The sequence below is a fragment of the Mobula hypostoma genome, chromosome 8, assembly GCF_963921235.1.
Source record: "Mobula hypostoma chromosome 8, sMobHyp1.1, whole genome shotgun sequence".
Taxonomy (NCBI): Eukaryota; Metazoa; Chordata; class Chondrichthyes; order Myliobatiformes; family Myliobatidae; genus Mobula; species Mobula hypostoma.
This window is the reverse complement of record NC_086104.1, coordinates 128,518,046-128,538,065: the sequence shown is the minus strand read 5'-3', so window position 1 is coordinate 128,538,065 and position 20,020 is coordinate 128,518,046. Positions and strand designations below refer to the sequence as shown.

Below are 20,020 nucleotides of genomic sequence, written 5' to 3'. Positions count from 1 at the left end.
CCGGAAATCTCGACACTGCAGACATCTTTGTAGTTCTGAATCAGCCCAATAGAAAAAATTAGAAAAGAAAAAGACTATCCCCTCCCCCAACCCCAAGAACCCCGAACTAAGCCAAAAAAGGCTGAAGAAAGCTCTAGCTAAAACTAATTCTAACCCCATTTCTGCAGGGGGCAACTCCAAAAATGTATGTTAAATAGGTGACCTCCCAGAGACTAATATATGTAAAAAATAACCAATATAATAATTAGTCTACATAGTAAAAATTACTAAAATATATGAAATAAAAAAAACTTAGTCAATATGTATAATTAGTTATAGACGAGTAAATAAAAAATCACTTCCAAAAGGAAAAAAAGGATTATGGGAAGAAGAAGCATAAGAAGATGGCGTCCCGAAAAAAAACAAAGGAGGTTACAAAGAGAAAGACAAGTCGCCATTTTAATTATTCAAAAACCAAAAATACGAAACATATAACTAAAAATGATCGTCGGATCAGATCATTAATGATAACGAAAAAGGAAAAGTTAAAACAAAAGGTTAACTAAAGGAAAATGATGTTATTCACAGGAGATAAGTATTCTATATAGGTTATAGAATAACAACTATAGAAATAAACTAAGAACAAAAATCTTGGACTTATAAAAAACCTTCATTGCACGGTAGTAAAAGATTTATTTTAAAAAAACACCAGAAAGGAAAAAAAAATTGGTGCTGGAAGCACCCGACACAGATTAAGAGAGGGTGTCTGTATCAGATGGGAAATTATCATCCAAAAAGCTTCGAGCGGCAGTTGTAGAATGGAAGACACGACGATTTCCATCGGGAAGAGAGACTCTGAGACGTGCAGGATACAATAGTGCCTGTTTGAGATTTTTTTGATAGCATTCCGACATTAGAGGTTTAAAAGTCAGTCGTTCCTTCATCACTTCAGGACTGTAATCTTGAACTATCCTGAAGGAATGCTGGCGATACTTGATCATCCCTTGTCGACGAGCAGTCTGGAGAAGTTGTTCTTTAACATTGACATAATGGAAACGAAGAATAACTGATCTGGGTTTGGAAACAGCCGCTGCCGACTTTATCCACGGTATACGATGGGCGCGGTCGAGTAATGGAGGATCGTTGGGAAAAACTGAACCGAACGAATCCTTTAAAAGTTGAGCAAAGATATTGCAGGGTCTCCAACCTCAACATCCTCGGGGTAAGCCAATTAAATGTAAGTTTTGTCTTCTCGATCGGTTCTCAAGATCAATAACTTTGGATTTAAGTTGTTGGAATTGTTTAGTAGTCGAAGCTAGATTCTTCTCTAAGATCTCAACTTTTGTGTCCGTCTTCTGAGATTTAGTATCCAGTTCAGAAATTTTAGCATCGTGTTTTTGAACATCAGAATCCAGGGATTTCAAAGAATCCCTGATTGATTTTAAATCTTCATTGAGGCTTTGAGGATGTTGTTCAAATTGAGCAGTTAAACTTTCAGATAGTTTTATCCGATGCTGCTCAAACATTTCCTCCATAACTTCGTAAGTTAATTCCGTTTGTTTGGAATCACCTTTCTTCTTTCCTCCGTTCCCATCAGCGTCTTTCCCATCTTTAGTTCTAGATCTCGTACTTATTTCTCTAAAGCTCGAGAGTTACAGTTGACAAAAGGAAATCAATTAATCAGTAAATCAAGAAGATAAGGTAAATCTTCTGGTGTACTTAAAGTTGATTAGATCAAGGAGATCATAGGTTAAAAAAAGGATAACGGGAATACTTGACTCCATGAGCGCTCCCTGCAGAATCCAGTCTCTTTATTGTTTCCTTCTTTATAATCGTACCGTTAGAGCAGTAGGGATGGCAGGCAGGATGGTGGAACGCTCGTCTTGCGGGACGTGGGAAGGCAGGGTGACCTCCTCCAGCTGCAGCTTCTAACACTGCCTCCACATTAAGGAGTTGCAGCTGGAACTGGATGAACTCCAGATCATTTGGGTGGCTGAGGGGGTGACAGACAGGAAACATAGAGAGGTAGTTCCACCCAAAGTGCAGAACACAGGAAATTGGGTGACAATTAAGAGGATGAAAGGGGTTAAACAGCCAATGCAGGTTACCCCTGTGGTCATCCTTCTCAACAATAGGTATACTTTGGTTACTGTTCAGGGTTGGAGGGGCGGTGGAGGGGAAAAATGAACCAGCTGAGGAAAATCGCACTTAGGCTACGTCCACACTAGACTGGATAATTTTGAAAACGCCGGTTTCGCATAAAAACGATAGGCGTCCACACCAGGCGTTTTTGAAAATACCTCTGTCCACATTAAAACGGGTATTTGGGCGAATCTCCTCCTACTGGGCATGTGCAGGACACATCGACAGAATTCACCTGCTTCGACGAGTACGCCCGACTCTGACAGTTTGGACCAAGCAACCCTAATGCGTGCTTGTCTGGTTACAGACTAGAAAAACTTAAAAGGAAATTACCAAACGACGGACAGCTGTTGGCTCTCGCGCGGGAGGACTTAAAACTAAAAAATACAAATACTGGAGCGTATGGAGGCAACCGACAGGGAGTTCATGGACAGTATGGCCCAGCTGACGACGAACATTGAAAAACTGACTAACTCTGTTGCAGAGGGATTTGCAATGATGAGGAATATGATGGCTCCCCTCCACTACTATTCACCGCCGCAATACCAGCCTCACAGCCACTACAATAGCTACACATACCGACACACAGACCTCTGGGTGGCCCACCAACATCATCCCCACTCCCACAGAGGGGTCATCCTGGAAACATTTCCTACAGCCATAGTCCCTTCACCGATAAAAGGGACGACAGCTACAACTAAATGCAATAAGGCTTGTTACTGAGCTAAAGTGAAATTTGCTGTTACCTCATTTGTTTGCCTTTACTTTTGCCATGTCTTTCTGTATTACTTTGCTGTATTTAACATGTGCAATAAAACGAGCTACTGGGCAAAAGTGATGTTAATTTTACCCGAGTAAAAGTGAAACTTACAATTTTCCTTTTTTGGCCTTAACATTTTTACATCTATGCCAAACATAAGCTACTACTTAAAAATGACATTTTGGAAGTAGTGACAATTGCACCTGTTGAATGTTTGCACAAGCAGTACATTAATAAAGCACCTTGTTAAATGTATAAAACATGTCTGCATCAATGTTGTCTTGCATTTCCATACAATGTTACAATAGGCTGTTACATATCTATTGTCAGAGAAGTACTTACATAAATAGGTAAACCACCTCCATACAAGGAAAGGCAGAAAACAGGGCAAAGTGAGTATACTTATTTATTCAGTATTCAGTAAGTTATGGGTCAAAGTATTTGGTGAGTACATTTCTAACTCCTCTGGCTGCAGTCTCGTTGCCGTCTGTTCTGAAATTGTTAGGTTATGTGGGGGGTTGAAATTAACGTAGACAATAAAGTAAACAACACACGCATGAAGCCGTCCGTCATTGTTGTTGTGGTGTTGGAGATTGCGTCCAAGAAAACAATGAAATGCTGTGCTGTCGCCACCATCTGTTCTGGCACGTCATGACAGTGTTTTATAAAAGAGCCGGTTATCCCGTACACACTACACCGGACATCAGGCATTTTCAGAGCGTTTTTGAAAAGCTCCATTTGGGGGGAGGAAAACGCAGTTTCAGTGTGGACGGAGGGTCAAAATGAAGAGAAAAAGCTTTGGTTATGGATTTATTTGGTCTAGTGTGGACGTAGCCTGTGTCTGGTTCTGTGGCTTAGCTAGGAAGTGGGAAGCAGCAGCAAGCTATGGTGATAAGGGATTTGTTTGTTAGGGGAACAGAAGGGAGGTTCTGTGGATGAGAATGAGATTTCCAAATGATACATTAACTCCTGGGTGCCAGATTGCGGGACATCTTAGATCGACTCCTCCTCAACATTCTAAAGTGGGAGGGTGAGCAGCCACTCGTGGTCCATATAGGTACCAATAGAAGAGGGACAAGTTTCTGCAAAGTGAGCTCAGGGAGTTAGGTGCTAGGTTAAAGGACAGGACCTCCAGGGTTGTGATCTCAGGATTGCTACTCATGCCACGTGCTAGTGAGGCCAGATCATACAGCTTAACAGGTGGCTAAGGAATTGGTGTAGGACAGAGGGCTTCAGATTTTTTTGGATCATTGGGTTCTCTTCCAGAGAAGGTGGGACTTGTACAAAGGAGACGCTATTCACCTAAACTGGTGGGGAACTAAAGGCTGATTTATACTTCGGCGTCAAATCGACACTGTAAGTACAGCATAGCCGCGTACCCTATGCCGTAGCCTGACGCGCACCTCTCCCAAAATGTAACTACGTGTCACGGCAACGCAGACCGCAACAACTATGATTGGTCCGCTTGGTAGCATCGCATTTCCTCCTACAGTGCAATAGCTTCCCATTGGGAGACTGAAGGGCAGGGAAGGAATTCTGGCTGCAATGCTTTCCATAAAGCTTTACAGACCTCCGAAATTATGGAGGACACATTTCACTTTTATGAAAAATGACGCTCGCTTTAAACTTGTTTACCCCGACCATGAAGCCTTGCACGGGCAGGTGTGTGCGCATGCGTGCGAATTGCAGAGCGACACAGACACACCAACGCACAAGTATAAATACTCACAACGGCGTTGCCCACTTGCATAGGCTACGGCACAAGCTTGACGCACAAGTATAAATCAGCCTTAATATGCTAGCAGGAAGGTTTGCTAGTACTGCATGGGGGGGTGGGGTGGAGGGTTTAAACTAGGGATGCAGGGGGAAGGGAACCAGTGTGCTAGAACAAATAGTAGAGTGTTTGTGAAGACAGATGTTGTTAAGACTCATACAAAGTAAGGACTCAAAAGGTTGAGCATAGTGGGAGTAATTTTCTGAGTTGTGTATATTTCAGTGCAAGAAGTAGTGTAGGAAAGGTAAATGAGCTCAGGGCATGGATCAAAACCTGGAATAATGATATTGCAGCTATCACTGAGACTTGGATGCAGGAGGAGCAGAAATAGCAGCTCAGTATTCCAGGGTTCCATTGTAATAGGGTGGGAGGGATTAAATGGGGAAAGGTGGCATTACTAGTCAAGGAAAATGTCAAGGCAGTGCTCAATCAGGACAGACCGGAGAACTCACCTAGAGGCTTTACAAGTGGAACTGAGAAATAAGAAAGGGATGACCATGTTAATGGGTCTATATTAAAGACCACCCAATAGTTCACTGGATTTAGCGAAACAAATTTGTAGAGAGATCACAGACTGTTGCAAGAACTACAAGATTATGACTTTAACTTTCCACATATTGACTGGGACTCCCATACTGTAAAAGGACTAGATAGAATGGTTTGTAAAAGTTTCCTTAATCAGTACATAGAAGTCGCAATGATAGATTGTGCAGTACTTGATGTCCTATTAGGAAATAGGATAGGGCAGGTGATAGAAGTTTGTGTACAGGAACACTTTGCATCTAGTGATCATAATGCCATTAGTTTCAAGGTAATTATGGGTAAGGACAGGTCCGTTCCTCGGGTTAAGATATTAAATTGGAGAAAGGCCAATGTTGATGTTATCAGAAAGGATCTGGTAGGAGTGGATTGGGACAGGCTGTTTTCTGGCAAAGGTGTACTTGGTAAGTGGGAGGTCTTCAAAAGTGAAATTTTGAGAGCACCAAGCTTGTATGTGCCTGTCAGAATAAAGGGCAGGAATAACGTGTTTATGGAACCTTGGCTTTCAAGAGATATTGAGGTCCTGGTTAACAAAAAAAAAAGGAGGTGCATAGCAGGTACAGATGGATAGGAACAAATTAGGTACTTGAGGATTATAATAAATGCAAGAGGAATCATAAAGAAAGAAATCAGGAGGGCTAAAAGAAGGGGTGAGGTTGCTCTAGCAGACAAGGTGAAGCAAAATCCTAAGGGCTTCTATAGATACCATATGGTAAGAGCAAAAGGATTGCAAGGGACAAAATTGGTCCTCTGAAAGATCAGAATGGTAATCCACACATGGCGCCAAAACGGATAGGAGAGATTGTAAATGGATTTGTTGCATCTTGGGAAATGGACACAGAGTCTATAGAAGCGAGGTCATGGACCCTGTACAGATTACAGAGGAGGAGGTGTTTGCTGTCGAGGCAAATTAGAGTGGACAAGTCCCCAGGGCCTGGCAAGGTGTTCCCTCGGAACTTGTGGGAGGCAAATTCATAATTTCCAGAGGCAAATTCATAATTTCCAGAAGACCTAGCAGAGATATTTAAATCTTACCTAGCAACAGGTGAGCTACTGGAAAATTAGATGATATCTAATGTTGTTCGACAGTTTAAGAAGGGCTCTAAGAGTAAAGTAGGGAATTACAGACAGGTCAGTGTTGGGAAAGTGACTGGAGGGTGTTCGAAGGGACCGGATACATGAGTATTTGTATAGAAAGGAACTGATTAGGAATAGTCAACATGGCTTTGTATGTGACAGGTCATGTCTAACCAATTTTATAGAGTTTTTTTAGGAAATTACCAGGAAACTTGACGAAGGCAAGTTGATGATGTCATCTACATGGACTTTAGCAAGGCTTTTGACAAGGTTGGTCAAGAAGGTTCAGTCACTTGGCATTCAGGATGAGTTAGTAAATTGGATTAGACATTGGCTTTGCAGAAAAGGCCAGAGAGTGGTAGTAGCTGGTTGCCTCTCTGACTGAAGGCCTGTGACCTGTGCATCAGTGCTGGGTCTATTGTTGTTTGTTATCTAGCTCAACAATCTGGATGATAATGTAGTTGACTGGATCACCAAATTAGCAGATGACACCGAGATTCGGGGTGTAGTGGACAATGAGGAATACTAACAAAGCTTGCAGCGGGATCTGGACCAGATGGAAAAAATGGGCTCTAAAATGGCAGATGGAACTTAATGCAGACAGGTGCAAGGTCTTTTGAAGGACCGACCAGAGTAGGTCTTATTTCGTCGGCAGTAGGGCATTGAGGAGTGCAGTAGAACAAGGGGATCTGGGGATAAAGGTCCATAATTTGTTGAAAGTGACGCCACAGGTAGATAGGGTCATAAAGAAATCTTTTGGCACATTGGCCTTCATAAATCAAAGTACTGAGTGCAGGAGTCGGGTTGTTATGTTGAAGTTGTATAAGACATTGGTGAGGCCCAATTTGGAGTATTATGCGTAGTTTTAGTCACATACATACAGGAAAAATGTATATAAGATTGAAAGAGTGCAGAGAAAATTTACGAAGATTTTACCAGGTCTGGAGGATCTGAGTTACAGGGAAAGATCGAATGGGTTAGAATTTTATTCTCTAGAACAGAGAAGACTGAGGGGAGATTTTATAGATGTATACAAAATTATTAGGAGTGTAGATAGGGTAAATACAAGTAGGCTTTTTCCCCCAAGGTTGGGTGAGACTACAACTAAAGGTCATGGGTTAAGGATGAAAGGTAAAATATTTATGGGGAAATGGGGGGGAAAACATCTTCACTCAAAAAAGGTGGTCAGAGCGTGGAACATGCTGCCAATGCAAATGGTGGATGCAAATTTTGATTTCAACTTTTGAGGGAAGTTTGTATAGGTACCTAGATGGGAGGGGTGTGTCCAGGTTAGGTTGATGGAACCTGGCAGTTTAAATGGCTATATAGGCACACACCGGATTGGCCAAAAGCCCTGTTTCTGTGTTGTAGTATTATGTTTATTGTCTACAGTAAATTACTCCTGGTGAATGGAGAAGGCTGGTGAGAGAATCCAGGGGCATTTAATGGACATATGTGACAGAGTAGATCACAAGGAGGTAACTTGGAGAAATGGCATTGATGAGATTGCCCCAAGAGCCTGCTTACACTCCATGCAAGAGGAAATCAAAATATGGAAATCATGGGACATAGTGAACCAAATGAGGTTTCCCAACAGTCCAGTAGTATTATTGTGACTACTGGTGCTGTGGGGTAGCATAATTGGTGGAAATATACATAATTCACAACTACCAACATTGAGGTGGGGTTTCACTTTAAGAGGCTGTTCTGACATAATTACATAAAGTACTTTCACTGTGCTTGGTGTTCAAAGTCTGGATTACAAAAAATGAGTTGCTACATTTTTTTAAAACATAAAACACTTCCGCTGTTTTATTTGTGAAAGCCTATAGTACTAAGCTTTTTATTCAGTTATTTTGCTAAAGTTAAATCTCCAGCTCCCATGAAATGATAGGAATTCTTGCATCCAAGGCAATGGTCCAGACTTCTGAATATCATGATACCAAGCCTTGAAGTATTTGAAGCAGGCAAATTAGTGAACTTGCACTCAGCAAAATTATACCATGCATCAGAAGTTTCCTCACTATAACTCTCACATCTGTACAGATCAGTTCATTAAAAATAAGGTTTAATTTCAAACTGACGGTAGAAGGGGGTGCAATTAGTAGTGGTGATAGGGAGGCTGAAAGAGATCATTAGGCAAAGTCAGGGAACTAACAACTGAATATTGAAATCAACAGGAAAGCTGAGGCATAAGAGTCTTTAAACTTTGTGGGATTGTTCATCCATAATCACAAGATCAAGAACGAAAAAACATATTCCTATTGCACATTCCACCTTAAGATATACACTCAGTAGCCACTGTTAGGTGTGCATGTACACCTGCTCATTAATGCTTATATCTAATTAGCCAATCATTTGGCAACAACAGTTAAAAGCATGCAGACATGGTCAAGAGGTTCAGTTGTTGTTCAGACCAAACATCAGAATGGGGAAGAAATGTGATTAAGTGACTTTGACCATGGAATGATTGTTAATGCCAGACGGAGTGGTTTGAGTATCTCAGAAAGCGCTGATCTCTCACAACAGAGAACGGTATTAAAAACAAAAAAACATCCAGTGACTGGTAGTCTATGGGCAAAAATGCCTTGTTAATAAGTCAGAAGAGAATGACCAGACTGGTTCAAGCTGATGGAAAGGCAACAGTAATTCAAATAATCACACATTACAACAGTGGGGTGCAGAAGAGTGTCTCTGAATGCACAACACATTGAGGTGGATGGGCACCATGAACACAAATTCAATGGCCACTTTATTACGTAGAACTGGCTAATAAACTGGCCTCAGTGTACAAAATATTGTGAGGTCAATTCAGCGATAATCATTGCCATAAGTTAGTTCAAGATTCAAAGTAAATTTTATTATCAAAGTACATACATGTCAACATGTATAACCCTAAGATTCATTTTCCTGCGGGCATACTCAGCAAATCTATACAATAGTGACTATAACAGGATCAATGAAAGATCAACCAGAGTGCAGAAGACAACAAACTACAAATGCAAATATAAATAAATAAGATCATTGGTCGTGGGAACATCTCAATGGATGGGCAAGTGAGCGTATTTATCCCCTTTTGTTCAAGAGCCTGATGCTTGTGGGGTGATAACTGTTCTTGAACCTGGTGGTGTGAGTCCTGAGGCTCCTGTACCTTCTACCTGACAGCAGCGGAGTGAAGAGCATGGCCTGGGTGGTGGGGATCTCTGATGACAGATGCTGCTTTCCTACAGCAGCATTTCATGTAGATGTGCTCAGTGGTTGGGAGGGCTTTACCATGATGTACTGGACCAAATCCACTACCTTTTGTAGGATTTTCCTTTCAAAGGCATTGGTGTTTCCATACCAGGCCATGATGCAGCCAGTCAATATACTCCCCACTGCACATGTATAGATGCAACCCATCCCTGATACAACAAATTCTCCTTGACCACAGCCCTTGTTTTTTCCTTCTTCCTTCCTCCACCACTCAGCTTCCCGCTACTTCACAGCGCTAGTTGGCATTCTGACCATCCCCTGGTAACATCCTTATTCTTACAGGTAACGTCTGACATACCTATCAGATAGAAATGACCGCAGTTTATCTGTCTGTACTTTAATTAGTTTCCCCCTAAGCTTTATTATTTATCTGTTCACGGGATGCAAACAACACTGGCAGTACCTGCATTGCTCTATCCCTAACAACCCCTTCACCCAGGAGCTTGTCAAGAATCGGCCACATTGGGGAGCCTGGGATCACTTGTTTTGCAGACCAGTTAAAAAAAGCAAATTTCCTCCCACGAAGGAAGTCAGTGAACCACATGCTTTGTTTTTAAAAGTCATCTGTAGTTTTGTGGTTACTTTACTGAGACTAGAATTTCAGATTTAAATTACACCTACTGTGGTCACAACAAGTTTAATCAAATTTCACCGGATCCAAGGTCCAGGTTCGTGTGGATTTGTCAGATAACTTATTGACTGTTTTATCATGCTCCCAACAGTCTGCTGACTGACAGCCCCTTTCCAACATCAGCACTTTCCAGGGAAATCTGCTCATTTCCCCCACTATCCGTCAAAGTGCCTCCAGCTCAGTGCAGTTCAAAGCAGAGACACACTCCTTTGCACTTTACATTCGATTTCACCTTACCTCTCCATATTCCCATTTAGATCAGCTGCACAGCACCACTAGCCACAAGAGGAGCAATTGTCCGGTATCGCATCAGATGTTGTGATCCTTCCTCCAAATCAACAGTATATTCTCTGAGAGAGGAAAAGAAACACAAGCCTTAGGTAGAGATCTGTTTCAACAAGTCTTCCTCAGTTCAGATAAACTCTGCTTACAGATTCCTCTCCACAGAGGCATCAGAATCTATCCTACTTGTCTGCAGGCATCTTCTTTCCCAAGGTAGGGATTCCAATTCAGAGGCAAGGCAATGAGTATCCATTTAGAAAAGAGATGAGGAGGAATTTCATTAGCCAAAGGGTGGTGAATCTGTGGAATTCATTGCCACAAATGGCTGCGGAGGCTAAGCCATTGGGTGTATTTAAAAGCAGACCTTTATAGATTCTCGATTGGTAAGGTGTCAAAGGTTACAGGGAGAAGGCAGAACGGGGTTGAGAGGGATAATAAATCAGGTGCAGCACACTCAATGGTCTGAATGGGCTAATTCTGCTCTCATGTCTGATTAGATTAGATTAGATTATGAGGACACTCAGTCCTCGTTTATTGTCATTTAGAATTTATTGTCATTTATGAGCTTATATTTCAATCAAATTGCTCTCTTTTACCAGCAGAACTGGTAAAATGGTAGATTTTCTGACCTGTGGATTAACACAGAGTAAGATGAGCAATCTAGCTCAGGAACTTTCAGAACCAGGGAACTCCAGAACTGAAGTGCAAAACCTTGAAACACATAGCAAGATGATCAATGTCTGAAGAGCAATAATTAAGCAATCATATGTGTGCATATCAGCTCTGAGCAAAAGCTGTCAAGATTACACCTGCCAGATTTTCTCTTTCATGCCTGCAGTGGGAAATAAAGCTATTGTGCTTACTTCTTTTATAGTTAGTCATCTTGACTTCTGTTCAACCTCACTTTATTTCAAAATTGAGCATTTAGTATAGTCTCCTGCTAGGATTTCAATAAACAATCAACTCTTTGACTCTTTCTCTCAGGAAATGAATATACAAAGGCTATTTGCCATTGGAGGCCCAGAAACCCAGCATGGCCACATATCATACTTGTGCACACTAAACTGTCACCACCTTCACAGACTGCTTTCCTTCACATGAAAGGAACAACCGTCCCTTATCACTTTCAGTCTCAATATTACTGGTTGAAGATCTACAGCTTCCAATATCATCCTAATAGAGAGACCACTAGAACATAACCATTAAACAAGCAATAGTTTATTTTTTCCAAAATAAACTATTGATTTGAGCTTTGACAGCAAGAAGAGTCTCAGCATCCTGAGTTTTTGTGCTAGAGAAAGCGAAATTCTCAGTGTGGATGATTAGCTGGTGATCCTATTGGGAAATTAAAGGATACAGCATGTATTTAGGATTAAAGACACTGAGGGGAGTATGGTTGGCTGCCTGCTGCATTCTGCAGAGTTTTACCTAAGTCACTTGGGAGAGACACTGGTCTCTGGACACAGGAAGCTGTGAAACAACAGCTGCCAAACTTAATAGAGCAAAATTCAAGGACAAATGGGAAAAATAATTCACCTCCACTCTGAAACTACAAAACCAAGGACAGCTCTATTAATTCAGACAATGACCCTGACTAACACTGGATCATGCACAACCACATCACGCACTGTACCAAACGGAGTTAGATAAATAATCTTTGTAGAAATTAAAAGCAGAATTCTCACAATCATATGTTGAAATTCAGAAGAGCAAAACAAAAATTTGACGTCCCATATCATATGGTCACACATTTGATGGGAGTGAGAGAAAGAAACAAACACCACTGGAAACATGCAATTACAATGCACTCAAAAAGGTCCAGCCCCTTCCCAGAAACAGGATCAAAGAAAAGTGAAACAAATTTGTCATTTCACCTGCCTGTTGTTGGGGAAGTCCAGAACGAGGGGTCACAGTTTGAGGATAAAGGGGAAACCTTTTAGGACCGAAATGAGGAAAAACTTCTTCACACAGAGAGTAGTGAATCTGTGGAATTCTCTGCCACAGGAAACAGTTGAGGCCAGTTCATTGGCTATATTTAAGAGGGAGTTAAGTATGGCCCTTGTGGCTAAAGGGATCAGGGGGTATGGAGAGAAGGCAGGTACAGGGTTCTGAGTTGGATGATCAGCCATGATCATACTGAATGGCGGTGCAGGCTCGAAGGGCCGAATGGCCTACTCCTGCACCTATTTTCTATGTTATCTTCTTCCCTTATTTCAGGGAATTTTAACGAAGACAGCTGTTAAAATGTATTTTTCCTCAAATATAATACATAAGACTTAATATTTCAAAAGATCTTTCAGGTTATTCCCATTGGCGTCAAAATGTAATTAGAGCACGTTTTAAAATAGAAAGGAAATGTAATCCCCAAAGAGGTAGCAAAAGTCTTCAACTCACAGTTAACCTGATACAATTTTGGGGATTGGCAATCTTCTCTACTTTGTCCATATCAATGTTAATGAAGCACATCAAACACAGCATCTTTGTCCGTTAGTGAAAGGATCTGCCACAATTGCATCCAGAGATCAGTCAAACAACACCCTATCCCTATGACACTCAACAGAATTGCATTTGTTACTACCTTTGACCAACTTTCTGGGGAATGGACTTAACCAAAAACTTGTGGAACATAATTTCCATGGGAAGAAGATGACATCAGCAAACAGCAAACAACGCTATCAAAGACAAAATCCTCAAGACTTGATGTAGCTTCTTTCATGTCTTCTTTTTGTTTCAGATGTGGTTCTACGACCGTTGGAGTCTGTTATCTACATTATGGTGGTGTGTTTTCGGGTTCATTGGGTGATCTGGCACTTTGCTGTCTCCAAAAGTGTAGAACGAGACTGCAAGCAAAGCGTGTGGCATAGAGGCCAGGAAGCCTGGAGATCTGACTCCATCTCTCATCGATCAAAGCACCGAGGAAGATTGAAATCATCGAAGTGGGTTCAGAGGTGAGCGGGTGTTCAGCGCCGTCTATCAGCTTCTTGCTCGCTGCCGCTGGAGGAGAGTGTCTATGTGTGATGGTCTTTCTCTCCCACTTGCTCTTTGCTCCCGAGGGACGGTCCTTGCATTCGAATGATCTCTCTCCCTCTCACTCGATGCTGTCGGAGGATCGAGCCGGAGCAAGGTTTAATTGGCGCGGTTTGTGGATTGTGGACTCCGATTCACATTTATGATACGTTCCAGTTTTCTGGTCACTCTTTTTTGTTGATAGTTCGGGTGACTTTGAATCGGGGCAGTCTGAACACTGAGCTGAACTGAAACATGCCTTTTGATTATGTGTTTGATATCCTGCATTTTTACTCGTTTTTTCTGTGGCCGTTTGCAGGATTTGTTTTCTTTTGAGCATGGGGGGAAGGGGGTTGATTTTTCCCCTTCTTTGAACAGCTTCCATGGTTCTTTATTTGGTGGCTGCCTATGGGGAAAACGATTCACAGAGTTGTATACTGTGATAACAAATATACTTTGAATCTCTGAACACTGGCTATAAGAGCAAATAAATAGCTGGGTACCACCCCAGTACCCCAAAATCTTTCCACCATCTAAAAAGGCACAAATCAATACTGATGAAAAAGTTTCCACTTGCCTGGATGACTGCAGCTCCAACAACACCCAAGTAGCTCAATACGACCCAGAACAAAGCTGCCCAGTTGATTAGCACATCATCTAACCCAAGTATCTAGCACTAGCCACAGAGCAAAGTACCCTCAAAATGCAATGCAATTAGTTACCAAGGATTTCTCAACTGCACCAAAGCTAGGGCAACTACCTACTTGAAAGAAACAGTCATTAGCAAATGGAAAAGACATCACATGCAAGTTCCTCTACAAGACTCACTATTAGGGACTGGAACTATATTGCTATTCTTTCATCGTCACCACCTCTGAATCCTGGAACTCCCCGTCCAAAGGCCATTTGAAGTATTCTCATCAAGTGGACAGCAGCAGTTGAGGCATCATTTCAATGTCCACTTTGAGGGCAACCATGAACAAGAAATGAATGCCCAAATCCGATAAATGAAAAAAAAAAGCAAAGACAGGCGTGGTACAGATTGGAGAAAAGTGACCACCATGAAGCAAAGTGCCACAAGTCTGGGACAGTAGTGTGGCGGATAGCGTAATGTTAATACAGTGCCAACAATCACCAATCAGCCTTTAATTCCCACTACTGTCCATAAGGAGTTTGTACATTCTCCCAATGACCACATGGGTTTCCTCGGAGTGCCCCAATTTTCTTTCACACTCCAAGAACGGACGGTTAGGGTTAATAAGTCGTGGGCACACTACGTTGATACTGGATGCATGGCAACAGCTGCAGGCTGTCTGGAACAACCCTCGCTGATTGGATTTGCCACATTTCAGTGTTTACTTCTGTGTTTAGATATACATGTGACAAATAAAGATAAATTTAATCTTTATCAACAGAAAACCAGAAGCAAACACTACTTTCATCCCTCCGATTATGTGGCACTCACAAATACTGGTTGACATTCTGGCACAGCTTAATGGGCAGAAACTTGAGAAGTTTAACAGACTAACTAAAACTATCTAAACTGGCAAAGTCCTTTGGGTGAGGCATTAGACCAAAGTCTTATATAACATCAAGGGCTTTTGACAAATAATGAAGATTCAAAGTTATAATTCTGGAACAGAACAGGCGATACCATATTCTCTCATAAACACCCAAAAGGCAAGATGCCACTATGCTTTTTTTCAGAATCTCAGTGGTCACAAAGCAGATGCGGCATTGCTACATGACAGAGTGAAGCCCAATATAGGGCCAGAATCTTCAGCTCACCCAGTCTACACTAACCATCAACCACCTAGTTATATTAATCCCATTTTATTTTCCCCAAATTCTCATCAATGCTCCTTGGGTTTTAGCAAACACTTACACACAAAGAGCAACATACAATGGACAATTAACTTAGCAAACTATCGACCATTGTGTGTTGGAGGAAACTGGGGAATCCAGCTGAAACCCAGTCGTAGGAAGAACTTGCAACCTCCCCACAGACAGCAGAGGTCATGTTTGGACCCAGTTAGTGCTGCTGCCCCACAATTCAAACAGCCTGGGTTTGACCCTCTCCTTCTATGCCATTTGCTTGCATGGAGTCTGCACACTCCTGCTGTGACTCCATTGACTTCCTCTAGGTGTTCTGGCTTCCTCCTACATTCCACTGCGCTGGCAGGCTAACTGGCTGCTGTAAATTATTAGCATAGGTAAGCAGCAAAATAATCAAATGAAAGTTAATGGGTACGTGAAAGAGACAAGGTGCAGAGCTCCAGAGAAACAAGAAAGGTATGGGGCTGATGAGATTGTCCTGCTGGAAACCAAAATGACCTTGATGGACTAAACGGTCCTGTCCATCTTGACGTGCAATCCAACACCCATTCTCGCGCAATAAACGCACAGATGCACATGACAGACACTGTCAACGACAGTGCTCACTGATCAACTGCAACTGGCATAAAAGGTCAACGGTTGGGAGAAAACAGCTTTTTCTATTACCGATACTGATATCGTAGCTCTGTTTTCACGGGTTGCAAAGCAGCTTAGCCAAGCGCATAAACTCTTACCTCTGATCCTCTCTCTCAGGCGCCACCAGTACATTCTCCTGCTTCTCCTTCACTCTCAGAAAAACAAAAGAATCCATGTTGGGTTTGGGAACTGAGGCAGAAAGATGAACAAGTTCAGTGAAGTCTAACAGCAGCAGGTGAGGATGAATTAAAGGCTTAAACAGGCATTTCCCATGTTATGACACTCCAGATAGCAGAAATCCGTCATAGAGTACTACAGCACGGAAAAAAACTCTTTGGTCCATCTACTCTGTGCCAAACTATTATTCGGTCTCATCCAATTGGCCTGAACTTGGATGATAGACCTCCACTCCCTTTCCACCCTTGTAGTTACCTAAACTTCTTTTAAACATTGAAACTGAACCCGCATCCACCACTTTCACTGGCAGCTCATACCACACGCTCACCACTCTGTTCATGTTCCCCTTGTATATATTTTACCTTTCACTCTCAACCTATGACCTCTAGTTCAAGTCTCATCCAACCTCAGTGGGAAAAGCCTGTTTGCATTTACCCTATCCATACCTCTATCCATTTTAGACACTCCACCAAATCTCCTCTCATTCTACTGTGCTCCAAGGAATAAAGTCCTAAATCTATTCAACCTTCCCTGTAACTCAGGCCCACAAATCCCAGCAAGATCCTCTAGACTCTTTCAACATTTCCAGTAAGTAGATAACCAGAACTGCACACAATACTTCAAATTAGGCCTCGCTAATGTCCTATACAATTTCAACATAACACCCCAACTCCTGTACTCAGCACTTTGATTTATGAAGGACTACGTGCCAGTCTTTACGACCCTATCTGCCTGTCACACCACTTTCAAGGAATTATGGACCTGTATTCCTAGATCCCTCTGTTCTACTGCAGTCCTCAATGACCTACCATTCACTGTGTAAGTCCTAGCCGGCTTGTCCTTCCAAAGTACAATACCTCATACTTTTCTGCATTAAATTCCACCTGCTATTTTTGAGCCCATTTTCCCAGCTGGTTCAGATCCTGCTGCAAGCTTTGATAGCCTTCCTCATTGTCCATTATGCCCCAATCTTGGCGTCATCTGCAAACTTGCCAATCCAGTTTATCACATTATCATCCAGCAATGGACTCAGCACCCACCCCTGTGGCACAGCACTAGTCACAGGCCACCAGTCAGCGAGGCAACCGTCTACTCCCACTCGCTGTCTTCTACCACAAAGCCAATGTCAAATCCAATTTACCACTTCATCCCGAGTACCACGCCACTGGACCTTCTGGATCAGACTCCCACCCCGGACCTTGTCAAAAGCCTTGCTAAAAGTCCATGTCCATAAGGTCAACGTTCACAGCCTTTCCTCCAGCTTTCCCAGGAAACTCCTCAAAATATAAAATTGGATAGACATGACCTACAATGCACAAAGGTATGTTGACTATCCCTAATCAAGCCTTGCGTATCCAAATACTTATACATCTGATCCCTGAGAATACCTTCCAATAATTTACCCACCACTGACGCCAGGCTCACTAGTCTACGAGTTCCTGGCTTATTCTTAGATTCTTTCCTAAACAACGGAACAATATTAGCTGTTCTGTAATCCTACAGCACCTCACATGTGGACATTTCAAATATCTCTGCCAAGCCCGCTGCAATTTCTGCACTAGTCTCCCACAATGTCCAGGGGACACCCTGGAGACAGCAAGCACTACCTTCTCTGTAATCCCTATATAATCCATGACTTCACTCCATCTTTATGGAATAAAAATTTCCTCTTATTGAACTTTTGCTGAAAGAATAAATAAGTAAACACAGGAGGTTTACAAGATACATAATTCAACACCTGGAATAATGATATTGTAGCTATTAGTGAGACTTGGTTGCAGGAGGGGCAAGACTGGCAGCTCAATATTCCAGGGCTCTGTTGAGACACAACAGAGCAGGAGAGATTAAAGGAGGAGGGGTGGCGTTACTAGCCAGGGAAAATGTCATGGCAGCACTCAATCAGAAGAGACTGGAAAACTCCTCCGGTGAGGCATAATGGGTGGAACCGAGTATTAAGAAAAGTATGACAACGTTAATGGGGCTATATTACAGATCACCCAACAGTCCCAGGGATTTAGAGGAACAAATTTGTGGAGAGAATGCAGGCTGTTGCAAGAAATATAAGGTTGTTATAGCAGGTGATTTTAACTTTCCACATATTGACTGGGACTCCTACACTATAAAAGGACAAGATGGGATGGAGTTTATAAAATGTGTTCAGGAAAGTTTCTTTAATCAGTATGTAGAAGTCCCAATGACAGCATGCGATACTTGATCTGCTATTAGGGAATGAGACAGGGCAGGCAACAGAAGCTCATATAAGGGAACACTTTGAATCCAGTGATCATAATGCCATTAATTTCAAAGTAAATATGGAAAAAGATAGGTCTAGTCCACAGGTTGAGATTCTAAGTTGGAGGAAGGCCAATTTTGATGGTATCAGAACGGATCTGGCAAGTGTGGATTGGGACAGGCTGTTTTCTGGCAAAGGTGTATTTGTTAAGTGGGAGGCCTTCAAAAGTGAAGTTTTGAGAGTACAAAGCTTCTATGTGCCTATCAGAATGAAAGGTAAAGATAATAGGTTTAGGGAACCTTGGTTTTCAAGCGATATTGAGGCCTTGGTTAAGGAGATGCATAGCAGGCATGGGCAGGTTGGAACAAATGAGGTACTTATTGAGTATAAGAAATGCAAGAGAACACTTAAGAAAGAAATCAGGAGAGCTAAAAGAAGGCATGAATTTGCCCTAGCAGTCAAGGTGAAAGACAATCCTAAAAGATTCTACAGCTATGTTAAGAGCAAAGAACAAAATTGGTCCTCTGGAAGACCAGAATGGTAATCCATGTGTGGAACCAAAAGGGATGGGGAAAAATCTTAAATGATTTTTTTTTTTGCATCTGTATTTACTAAGGGGACAGACACAGAGTCTATAGAAGATAAGCAAAGTGCCATCAACTCCATGGACCCTATACAGATTACAAAGGAAGAGGTGTTTGCTGTCCTGAGGCAAGACAAGGTGGATAAATCCCCAGGTCCTGACATGGTGATCCCTCAGATCCTAGGGGAGGCTAGTGCAAAAACTGCTAAGGCCCTAGCAGTGATATTTGAATCATCCTTAGCGACAGGTGAGATAGCAGAGGATTGGAGGATAACCAATGTTGTTCCGCTGTTTAAGAAAGGCTCTAAAAGTAAACCAAGAAATTATAGGCCAGTGAGTCTGACAACAGTAATGGGAAAGTTATTGGAAGGTATTCTAATGGACCGGATATATCAGTATTTGGAAAGACATGCACTGATTAAGGATAGTCAGCATGGTTTTGTGTTAGGTCATGTGCAACCAATCTAACAATCTAAGTTACCAGGAAAGTTGATAAAGGTAAGGCAGTGGACTTTAGCAAGGCACTTGACAAGGTCCTGCATGAAAGTTGGTCAAGAAGGTCCAGTAACTTGACACTCAAGATGAGGTAGTAAATTGGATTAGACATTGGCTTTGTGGGAGAAACCAGAGTGGTATTAGAGGGCTGGAGGCCTGTGACTAGTGGAGTGCCACAGGGATCAGTGCTGGGTCCTTTGTTGTTTGTCATCTATATCAAGGATCTGGATTATAACGTGGTTAAGTGCATCAGCAAATTTGAGGATGACATCAAGATTGGGGGTGGAGTGGACAGTGAGGAAGGCTATCATGGCTTGCAGAGATATCTGTATCAGCTGGAAAAACTGGCTGAATAATGGCAGATGGAATTTAATGCAGGCAAGTGTGAGAGGTTGCACTTTGGTAGGAAAAACCAGTGTAGGTCTTACACAGTGAACGGAAGGGCACTGAGGAGTGCAGAAAAACAAAGGGATCTGGGAATACAGGTCCATAATGCATTGAAAGTGGCTTCACAGCAGACACAGTTGTAAAGAAAGCTTTTGGCACATTGGCCTTCATAAATCCAAGTACTGAGTACAGGAGATGGGATGTTATGTTGAAGTTGTATAAGACAT

At 42.1% G+C, this 20,020-nt stretch overlaps 1 protein-coding gene across 3 annotated transcripts in view; it reads right to left on the bottom strand.

Annotated features, from left to right (window-relative positions):
* Positions 1–20,020, bottom strand: part of gins4 (GINS complex subunit 4 (Sld5 homolog)) — a 45,098-nt gene that overhangs the window by 10,883 nt on the left and 14,195 nt on the right. For all 3 annotated transcript variants that reach the window (XM_063056792.1, XM_063056791.1, XM_063056790.1), the window contains exons 6-7: positions 16,017–16,107; positions 10,396–10,508 (exon numbers count right to left, since the gene is read on the bottom strand). In XM_063056792.1, the coding sequence (XP_062912862.1) occupies positions 10,412–10,508; positions 16,017–16,107 (188 nt within the window). In that variant the 3' untranslated portion in view covers positions 10,396–10,411. The remainder of the gene's footprint in view (positions 1–10,395; positions 10,509–16,016; positions 16,108–20,020) is intronic.